The following is a 12,228-nucleotide window of genomic DNA, read 5'->3' as shown; positions in this document are numbered from 1 at the left end:
TTTGTTAAGGACATCATTTTCTGATAATAAGCCCATCCCAGCTATTTCAGAAATTTATTAAGTTACTCCACAGGTCTTATCGTGGGAGAAATACTGTACATACATATATACGTACATACATGCATGCATGCATGCATAAAGACACACACACACACACACACACACATACATACATACGCAGACCTTGCAGATTAGTGGACAGCTGATCTGTAATTCCAATCAACAAGATTTATTATGTCATAAATATTCTGTTGGGTCTTGATCACAACCTTGAGTGATCCATTGTGCTGGTGCCTGTATACATGCATACAAACACATGTTTACATGCATACTTACCAAAAAACGACTCTACCATCAGAACAGTTTGTTATTTCTTGATTTGATACATACAGTGGATAATAACAATTCACTGTGTGTTTATCTCGTTCATTCAGTGCAGCTAGCTATTTAGCATGCAAATTAGTTAATACAATTAAAGTCTAAAGTCCAAAATCTAGCTAATCAAATCTACAAACTTTAATCACAAATACTCTTCCATGTGTATTTTGACTTTATCATTGTTATGTCATTGAATAATAGTAATGCTTACATATTAATACATGCATACCTATTTACCTACAGATTCCATTTACACATATGCAAGACAAAACATTCAGAAATATGCTAATCAGTATTTTGATGTGCACTGTTTAAGCATAAACATGATTTCAATTTTGTTTTGTCTAATTGTGTGATAGTATAATACAAAGAATTGAAAATTGCAAGTATGACATGTGCTTCAATTGTATCAGAAATAGCCCTTGAAATGGTCCATGCTGTTATATCTGCCTTGCAACATATAATTTACACCTGCATGAGTTATTAACCTGTATACAACTTTGAAATTAATGTTTTAACCAAAACCTTGTTTGGAGACAAACTTATGGTAGAAATGTTGAGTAGCATTCATATACATTTATTTTTGGGTTGGCAGCAGTTAATATGTTAAACAACACACCCCATTTAAAGTATTACTAATCTCTTATCAGCTTTGTTGTGAAGCAGAAAAGTAAATATTTAATAATACTTAATCAGCTCAAGTCCAACATAAAGCTAGATAAGTTGAGAATGGTCTGTGTTTCAGCATATTTATAAATATGGAACACCATCTATAGGTAAGAGAAAGATAATTACATATAAAGGTGATTTAAGATCAAAGTCTTGTTCTTCATATAAACAGAGATTTACTACATTGGCAAACGATGTGGAAAGTATACACATTTTGGGATGGCTTTTTACATGTTTGAAATTTACACATGGGTTCATAATGCTGTATTTTTGAAGTGTCACATAGTTGATAACTCTTAAAGGGAATATCAGTCACAAGTAAATTATGTGTCTCAGTACAATGCTTGATAAACCATGTGTATGTATGCCATATATACTCACTTATAAGTTGGGTTCACTGACAAACAAACATAGACCTGATCTGTTTCATAATGTGCTGGCAGATAAGTGTCTGTGTTGTTTGCTCTACTGATTACTCCTAACAAACTGAATAGACCCAGATCTACTGGCACATTATGTTGCAGCATAAATGGATCAGTGTAGTTTGCAGTTGAATCTTACTTATAAGCAGGGTTATACAGCTAACATTGTTTGCATTTTGTAGTTGCTAAAGCAAAATATATCTTGCAGCAACTGAAAAAAAAGAACAGAATCCTTGACTTCTGTTTTCATGTTGCACAAAATGGGTGTGACACAGATAATGTACATTTTAAAACCATTTTCAAGTTCAGAAAATATTCTTTGTCATTTAGTGGAAACGCTTGGCTTCAGAGTTGATACAAAGATTGTCGACAATATGCAGTTTGTTTGTAAGGATCAAGGTAAAAATAACATTTACTGTCTATACGGTACTTACTTATAATTCAAGTCCAACTGCAAACAATTTAAACCCTGATTTGCCATTGCATAATTCCCCTGCACATCAGGGTCAACACAGTTCTACTGATTGCTCCTAACAAACAGTGTAGACCCAAACATGTTGGCACATTATGCCACAACCTGTCTGGTTCTCTGCAGTTGGACTGGTAAGCATGTATATATGACACTTATCACATTGTTAACGTCGGAAAAATTGTGTCACAGAATAGAACTGGGTTTAAATCTGGAATTAATAGCTTTATACAAAATGTATGTCAGCATCATTAAAGGGGCGCTCACCAGTTATTATGTACATTTGAGAGAGTGAAGTATGTAAGGTGAAGCTGTTTCATTGATCAAAATTTCCTTACATATTGTTAATTGCAGTGTACTAGGAATGTTGTTTGGAAAGAAAATGTAAAAAATTGTATGAGTTATTTTTAAATTTGATATTTCATAGTACAGTATTGATTAAAATTTCCAGGTCCTATCAACCGTTTTCAACGATATAAAACAAGCGATGCATCAAAATATCTGTTGCCAATTTTGATCGCAATTTTCTTCAAGTTCAACAAATAGGGATATATTTTGGGGGTATTTTCGAGTTTAAAAAATGGGATCTATGCCTGACACCGCATTATAAGTGGGTTCGCAAGTTATCAGGGTGCAAGTTATCGAGGGAGTGGTTGACTTTTGAGAGAGTGACTTACGTAAGGTGAAGCTGTTTGCATTTAAAACATGCACAATGGAGAGAATGTTGGCATACTTCTATGCTACATTAATGTAATGTGGATGATATTTCTTTGGATATTGTACTTTTGGAAATTGTACATGATTTAAGCACACTGCTAACTAAAATGACTGCTCCTTTGTGCTAAAAAATCAGCCTGAATTAGTCTAAAGTACACTATCCATAGCAGCTATTAAAATAGGGAAAATGAATTTTGCCAGACTAGACAATACCAGCTTCTGAAAGTGCAATGAATGAATTACCAAATTCTGATGGACCAAGAATGGTAAAATCCTTGTAAGTAAAATTCAAATATTTATACAGTAAGACCTTGGGAACAAAATATGAGTTTGCCAGAATAAAAATTATCAAAGATATTAGTGTAATTAAAGTAATAATCACAAGAACTGTTTGGATTTTACATTTATAATGATTGATTGGGGCAGATTCGATATGATTTTACATGAATCAGTCTGGATTGGTTGGGGGCAAATTTGATATGACTTTACATGGATACGGATTAGTCAGGGCAGTTTTGACATGATTTGCATGAACATAAATTGGTCTGAGGCAGATTTGATACAATTTTACATGGATATGGATTGGGCAGGGCAGAACTGACATGATCTTACATTATAAGGATTGGTCCAGGCAGATTTGACACGATTTGCATGAACATAAATTGGTCTGAGGCAGATTTGACATGATTTTACATGCATATGGATTGTATGGATTGGTCAGATTTTACACAATTTGCATAAACATAAATTGGTCTGGGGCAGATTTGATATGTTTTTACATGATATGGATTGGTATGGGCAGATTTGACATGATCTTACATTATAAGGATTGGTCAGGGCAGATTTGACATGATTTTATATGGATATGGATTGGTAAGGCAGATTTGACATGATTTGCATGAACATAAATTGGTCTGGGGCAGATCTGACATAATTTTACATGGATATGGATTGTGCAAGGGCAGATATGACACCGGTATCATTTTACATAACTATGGATATGTCAGGGGCAGATTGGATATGATTTTACATGACTATTTGTTGGGCAAGGGCAGATTTTACATGACTTTACATGAATATGTATTGGTTGGGGACAGATTTGTCATGGTTTCTTTTTAACCAGGCGATTTTTAAAAAAAATCCCCACTGCTGTTGCAAAGTACAGTAGGGACAATTTGAATTCAGTCTGGTCTATTTTTATATGCAAGGTCCATATTTCAAGGGTATCTTTTTTTTCAAGATAACAGAGAAATAATTGGGTAATATCATTTACTAATGATTATTTGATAGGTGTTTATATGGCACAACACAAAATATAACACAGACATGTGTTATTTGGATTTGCACAGAAATGGAAACAATATACTTTCTAGTAAACACACAGGTATATACAACATTAATGGACTACTACAGTTTAATTTATTATTTTCAAATTCACAAAATCCAAATAAATGTAGATACAAGTATTGTATAATGAATATTATAATGAAACGGTTAAACATACTGCATACCTTATATAAAAATGTTTGAATTTTCAATGTTTTATACATACTGCAAACATCTAGAGTTTCCCATACTTCCCCTAGATTTATCAAATTTTGTTCATCAACATGCAGTTAGGAAAGAAATTTGTAAACAAACAACAGTAACTGTTTTTTTATTGTACACTTTTAATAAAAGTAAAGTTTCAGTGCAATTTTGGACATGCAAGTTCTGAATGATTTAATTTTCAAATCCTACAATTTATACCCTTTATTAATCATTTTTACCAACTAAGCACGAATATTATAATAGAAAACTGTCCCAAAATATACTCAAACAAAAGAGATTTGTCCCAAAACATACATTGTACTAAATTTACTGTAAAAATTTATTTATGGTGACCCAAAATATACTCAAACATAGTGCCCCAGTATATATGGCAAATAATATATATACATATGTAGTTGGCAAGATAGGTACAGTATATCTTTATATGTACATGTACATACAAATGACTTTATTGTTAGACTTTTATGCCATTTAAGTGATTGTTCTATTAATTTTTGTATTCTTTTTCTTTACTGTCAACAATTTATCATTTACAAGTTATGCAGAAACTTTTTGTTGAAGCATATGCTTAAATGTAAGCATATTTATATGCAAATGCAAATAATCTGATTAGAGTTTCACAGTATCTACAGTTTTCATATTTTATTAGTAAAATCAGATAATACTTACCAGGTTTAAGTTGGATGCTAATTTAATTGAAACTGTAGTTGTTGTTGTTGTTGTTGTTGTAGAGTTTAACGCCATTTTTCATCATATGACAGGCTATACATGGCAGCCAGTATTAATGGTGGAGGAAGAACCTGGGGAAAACCCCAGAAAGAACCACCAACCCACGAGAAGCTACTGGCAAGCTTTCTCACATACCCACATTGGCTGAATCCGAGACTTGAACCCACACAGACAAGGTGAGATGGCAGTGATCTGTAACGGAGAGTGCTTTAGACCACTCGGCCACTCGGGGTCCCTGAAACTGTAGTACCCACAGGGATAACATGAAATGATGCATAGGTCACATGACTGTCATTCTTTAGATAGGTTACAGGATACAGGATGAGAGACAGGGAATCTCACAAAAATTTTAACCAAAACTTTCATTGAAATTTTGGTGAGATCTCACTAAAATTTCACTGAAAGTTAGGTGAGATTTTATTAATACTTTGGTGAGATTTCGCTCAAGTTTTGACCATTATATTGTATTTTACTTAAGTTATAGTTATTTCTCACAGACATTTCAAAAGGTTTCAAATAAATAATGGATATGAATTAAATTAACCAGGGTAATATTTCATTGTACATGAAATAAAATTATACAGCTGTTATAATAATTATATGAAAACCCAGAGATATGGGAGTTGTACTGGTGCAGATTCGACATTTGAATGTACAAACTATGATGCTGTTATGATTGCTTGAATTCCTTAAGCAGCCATGACAAACATTTATCATCATATGATTAGTCTGATTTTACTCTGAATTCTAATACAGCTAGAATATTTTGATAATATAAACAATAATGCCACAATATTGAAGAATAATTGTGGGCCAAGAAAATTCCACAAAGATATGACCATCTTTGATAGCTATGTGTATCTGGTAACTATATCAACACTTCCCCACCAGTGATTTATATGATGTCCCTCCTTAAATCCTGGAAGTGAATCAGTTTGGAGTTATATAACTTTGAAATCATCCTGGTTCAATTCCTTCCTATTTAACATGTTACATTTTTAGCCACTAGAGTAAAGCTTTTAACTGTAGTTAAAATCTTTATGGCAAAAATCACAGAATGCTTGTCCTGGCATTAAGTTTTCATAGAAATTGACCAATTATGTTATGTTCCCATTGACTTTGCATTGAAGCCATTCTCATTTCCACACATTTTTCAAAATGGTTATTTAAACTTGTGTCCCGCTCAAAAATTCAAAAGACCATATTTGCCAAGCATGCTCATTCCCATCAGTTTCCATTACACAAAGATTCATTGGGCATGTACCAACTTTTGACCAATCAGAAAGCTCTTTACAGTAATCATTTGTTAATAACAAATGGTCCATATTGAGGAAAATCGGATCCAGGCCAGGAGGATAAAAGCACAATTCTGCATTAAAATGGAAAACAGTCTAATTGAGGGCAGTTAAATCCAATTCAAGTGAAAGAAAGAAAGAAAGAAAGAAGGAAGGAAGGAAGGAAGGAAGAGTTTCCAGAATGAACAATAAAATTAGAGCTATCAGAAATGGGAAATATAAATTTTGCTGAAAATCATTCATATTGTAATGAAACAAAATATAAATTATATTAAAATAGAAGAAAGGTTTGTTTTTTATATCAGTAGAGTAATATTTCTTATTTATATTTTTTATTGAAATTTCACTGATATTACAATCACAAAATATTATAGTGATATTTCAGTCACAAATTCTCACTGATATTTTCAGAATTGTTGGCAGAGTCAGTGAAATTTCAATCACAAAATCTCGCTGATATTTTCAGAAATTTTCAGAAATTTTTCATTGAAATTTCACTGAATGTTTGTGAAATACCAATATTTTGTTGAAAAAAAGACATTTGAGTGAATTTCACTGAAATTTCAATCACATTTTCACTAGGGTATGATTTTTTTAGAGCATATTTTAATAGGAAGCAAAAAAGAGAAAATTTCTCGGAATAAACATCAGATCAAGTCCAAAATCCTCTTTGCACCTAATTTTCTTAGTCCAAAGATCAGATCCACCTGTGCTTTTAGATCTTTTGATAAAGTTCAGAATTACACCTAACATTTCTGTCAAAATCAGTTTAAGTCCAAAATCTGTCTTTGAGTTGTGAGTCCAGCACACTAACCACTGAGCAACCGCAGCTCCAAAAGGGGGAAAGACATATGGTAGAGTGAAATTACTCCAAGATATAAAGTAGGCATCAGCAAGTGAAGCTTGAGGATTTTATTTCCATAGCTAACAGTTCAGTCATGAAACAGAAAGGTCAATATCACATTTACCAAATTATGTTCAATTTCCTGGAAATTTTCTGTTCTTAATCTGCATTCAGAAGCATGGTTTAATTTGCACAAGTGAACACCAGCATCTGTTTTCAGTGTGCCTGGCAGATTTTAATCACTGAGCCAAATATCTATAACACTACACCATTCTCATATTTCAAAAAGCCAGATTATCATGTTTCTGGACCCAACCCAACCCCCTTCCTCTTTATTAAGGTATGAATGGGCAATATTATTTTCCATAAGCAGTCTTACTTGCTGGCCTAGGGACCCTGAGTGGCCGAGTGGTCTAAGGTGCTCTCCATTACGGATCACTGCCATCTTACCTCTATCTGCGTGGGTTCAAGTCTAGGATTCAGCCAATGTGGGTATGTGAGATAGCTTGCCAGTAGCTTCTCATGGGTTGATGGTTCTTCCTGGGTTTTCCCAGGTTCTTCCTCCACCATTAATACAGGCTGCCATGCATAGCCTATCGTGTGCTGAAAAATGGCGTTAAACCCTACAACAACAACAACTTGCTGGCCTAAAATAAATAAAGAATTAAAGAAATCAAGAAATATAAAACTTGCACGTGAACTTTTGGGGAGAAGACAAAATATATCACTTGCCACAGTTCTACATCAGGACACTTCTTGAGGCCTGTTACTCTTTTTTTTTTATGGTATTGATCATTTGCCCCAGAACTTGTTGTATCTGGATGGCAGGAAACCTATTATGGTCTGAAGTTTTTAACCAAATTTCTAGATTTACCTTCAGCACTGTTAAATTCTCACATTTATTTGACCACATGAACAGCGTCTGGCAAAATTCACAAGAGTAGCCAATTTGTCCAAAATGACAGGTCCTGTATGATCCTCAACCAGGAGTTGACAGAACTGTGACAACTCTGCCACAAAGTACACTGAAGAACTTCTAGCAAATTCTTTTGCAATGCTTTCTGTAACGGGCAATCTCATTTGTCCCAAGTGTTGCACGAGTGAGTCGTCATCATTTGAGGGGATTCTTTGTCATTTATCAACATGTGTTTGCGATAATATAACCAACAATTGGCTTTGTAGTGACACTGAATGGAGAGCCAAGTTTCTAGTAGTAAAAGGGGATGATTTTTTCTGAATTAAAGAATATATGAAAACGGAAATTTTTCTGCATGATTTGCAATTGCAGAACTGAAACATGAACTCATCTGTATGATATTATTTGAAATAAATTCATAAATTCACAGGAAGCATTCAAACACATACACCATCCACCATTTATAATCTACTGCTCTTTGGTCACCTTTTGCAAATTCTTGACTTCATGTTACTTCAAGCTTAATTTGGCATATTTCATACCTGTAGTTATAGAAATATGTTTGTGAACATTCAGCTTTAAGAATAAATTGACGTTTTTTCTATGTTCCAAGTACTTCTGAAGCCTTTACGTGGCTCTTTATTATAAAAACCTAATATCTTTACTTGAAACACCATATTCTTGAGTCATACATAGTTTGAAAATGATATGTTGCTCTTAGAATAAATGGCACATATTCATTACAGTTGTTATGCATCTTTGCTCTTAAAATAAGCAACAGAAAAGAGCGAAAAGCAACAAGCTTTGTAAAATTCAACAAATAATTTATTTCCCTTGAATACAAAGTGTAAATGAGAAAACGAACTTGCGGTGTTGCAAATTAAATCCCAAAATAATTCAAGAATTACAGACACAAGTCTTAATAATTGAAAGTCCTGAATAAAATTCAGTAGAAGTCCAGAATAAATCCAAAAACTGAAGGTGATGATGTGTCTGGTAGCTTATAGAGTGTTGATGTGTCAAGTCTTATGTTGAATCACTGTAATACAATATAATTCCAGGTTTGAATTCACTTTAAATTCCAGTGATTGTCTCTATCCAAGAATTTTATCAGATCCCTTTTGTATTTCCAGAGAAAATAATCACTTCAGTTCAATAATTTGAAGAAATAAAATTTTCCAGCACAAAAATTAAATACTAGACACCACATATAATACAACTTTAAAGTGCTAGGTCTTAAAGCACAACTGAAAAAAAAATAAGTTACAAGATTATGTAGTTGTCTACTTGACCTCAGGTCACAATTAGCATTATAAAAAAAAAACAAAAAAAACATTACCAAATAGAAAATAACCTTCTGAAATGATCCTGATGTTTACAAAATAAAAACTGTAACATGAATTGTGTAAAATACTCTAAGGAAATTTCAAAACCTTGACCTAAACCCAAATAAACATATTTACTGCTATTAATAATAATACTGATTTTAATCCCATACACTTAGAGAATAATTTAGCTTTGTATTAGTTGCTTACACAGAATAAAATTTTTAAAAAGTCACTTTGGGTCAAACAGAAATGAACTCAGTTTTTGACAATGTCAAATCCAACATGCAATGTTATATTTCAATAGCATGTAATGAAATAAAAAATTAAAATAAAACTAACAAACAAACAAGGCAAATTAAATATATATAGCACAGTGTTTTTGTACATCTGTACATTGATCTGAAATTACAAATTAGTAAATTGCCATTGTAAAATTATTTTTGATGTTTTTGATCAATTTTCACATGTTGAAAATAATTCTTTTTTTAACAGATGGTTCTCTATAAATATTTATGAGTATGTTTTGAAATTTAGAAATGCTGAAGATCAATTTTCTGTCCATATTTATGATATTCTTCATATTGATGTTTACAATGAATAACATGAATTGGGTTTCTTTCTTCCAAAATTCTGCAAAATGGTTGAAAATATCTCTTATTTGTCTATTCTAAATATGAAAATTTGAATTTGAATGCCAATGTCTCCAGATGAAAATCTTACTGTGAGTAGATGACCTGACTATGATTATATCCCAGTAATTCTACATGCTTTTAAAAAAAGTTGTGCATTTTTTTTCCTTTTACTTATTGATAGTGCAGTGTTGTATAAGCAAATGATAAAAACTGATTTGTCTTAGCTTCATAACAATTAATTCCATGTATGATGAGAATTTATGAAGGGGTTTAGGAAATATTAACATTTGCAAGAAACTTTAACTGAAACCATTTTGCATGTTCTCAGTAACTGAGACCTTGACCCTAAGACAAGAAGGGTGAGTGAACATGTGGTAGATATAATTGTTTTAGGGTCATGATGATTCATGCCAGATATGATGAGACTCTATCAAGGGGTTGAGGAAATATTTGCAAATAAAAAATGTTTTAATGTAAACTTTAGCTGTATGACGAGATATTGTCTCACTTCCCACTAACAAAAATTGGGCTTGATAATAATAAAGTATGTCAATATATGTATACATTTATGTGTGTCATACTAATATCACTCATCAGTCCAAACTGCATCCTCTATCTGTTACATATTAATCATGCATAAACGTACCTAAATCTGTAGTCTTTCTTTCATATGTATTCTTTTTTATAGCAAAACCAAAACTCCTTTTCTTCACAAATACAATTAAACATTAAGTTCATTAAATGAGTTGATATTAAAATCTGCAAAATACTTTGATGTAGAATTTATGTTTCTTACACAAAAAGACCCAAGGCATTCATATTCAAAATAGACTCACAATATACAAGGTTTGACAATACAAGATTTAGAGGCAGCATCAGGGATTTTTCCATTTGTCTTTGGAAAGATCCATTTTAATTGTGACTAAAAGCAGAAAAATAAAAAGAAAATAAACTGGGAATTCAGTACAAGACTAATCTCTGCACATTTTATTTCTCATTCTGTAGCAGACGACATATATCACTATCTTACTTCCTGTAACTAATAAGTGTTTCCCCCAGGAACCTTGTTTCTAAATATAGATGTCTCACTTGGCTAAATATTCAACAACAAAAAAAAGTACATGGATTTTTAAGTGGAGTATTGCTTAGTGACATTCAGTATGAAAGGTGAGTTGACCCAGTTTAGTTAACTGAGTAAACTGACCCAATGTCAGGATTTATTAATAACAGAAAACTTCAACCAATATACAGGTGCTCCACCCTGTAATGACAGATCAAGGAGTGTAAGAAACAACTGGAGTTGTTTAGTCAGTACTTCTCAACATTATACATATGTACAGTGCATGGGGCTTGAGTTGTGCATCACTGACTTGTTGGTATTTGCTGATCACTTCTCACCATCAGCCCATGCTGATGATCAGTGACAGGTAACTGCATACTAAAATATGTTCTTTTTGTAACTTGGAACAGTTTGGCACCAGTCATGTATATATATATGCTTTTTATTCCATTGCAGGACTTTTAGACCAGGTCATATACATGACTGGAACTATTGTATAAAAAGCAATACAGTAGAATCATATAGCTGTTTAAAATGTGTTCCAGGTTGATAAAGAAGAGGATGAGGTTCCTTATGTTACCCTCACCCCCATTCCAGTTGGGTAGGGGTCAAATAGGACTTTTTGCTTCATGTTTATATAATTCCCACTTACATGTATTTACTAAATGACTTGATTTGTTTAAGTTTATTGCAAACACATTTTAACAACTTGTTTGAAATAAGACCTCAGTAATTTTATTCTGACCCTTAGGAACCATCCATTTAATTTTTAGGGGGCAAAAAAGTGGGTGGGGTCTAGGAATTAAAACGTGTATGGCCCCAAGATTATTTTAAAAAAAGTATTATTGCTTTGATTTATAGAAGGAAAGAAAAAACTCATTGTATCCATTGACAAATATAACTTAAGTAGAAAGAAAATAAACATCTTTGTTGTTTAAAAAAATCCCAGCCACTTCCAGTTAAAAGGCTGGTCACTTGCATTGTGATAACCCCTCCATCTGTTCCAGTTAGTGTGTATATGGATGGTTCTGATTTTGAATAAAAAGCTCTGCCCACTTAGTTACTGTTGCTACGGCTCACAAGCTGTCTTGAAAATGACAGCTCTAGTAGCATTAGCAACATATCTACTAGAAAATATTATCGACAATATTTCTAAAACTTTCCTACCTGAATGTAACATTCTTTCAGATCATGCATTAAAGAAAGGCTTGAACTACA

The 12,228-nt window shown here is 32.7% G+C and overlaps 1 protein-coding gene across 2 annotated transcripts in view; it reads left to right on the top strand.

The window, feature by feature from the left end:
• Positions 1-11,021: 11,021 nt before the first annotated feature.
• The window catches only part of LOC149803114 (transmembrane channel-like protein 7), a 111,553-nt gene continuing 110,346 nt past the window's right edge, over positions 11,022-12,228 (top strand). The window contains exon 1 of one of the 2 annotated variants that reach the window (XM_089952722.1): positions 11,022-11,117. In XM_089952722.1, coding sequence (XP_089808848.1) covers positions 11,111-11,117 — 7 coding nt within the window. In that variant the 5' untranslated portion in view covers positions 11,022-11,110. The other variant, XM_089952723.1, reaches the window with a different exon arrangement.

Source organism: Sinohyriopsis cumingii, chromosome 3 (assembly GCF_028554795.1).
Source record: "Sinohyriopsis cumingii isolate HCF-2022 chromosome 3, ASM2855479v2, whole genome shotgun sequence".
Lineage (NCBI taxonomy): Eukaryota > Metazoa > Mollusca > Bivalvia > Unionida > Unionidae > Sinohyriopsis > Sinohyriopsis cumingii.
Note: the sequence above shows the minus strand (reverse complement) of the source record. Positions and strands in the feature narration are given on the sequence as shown.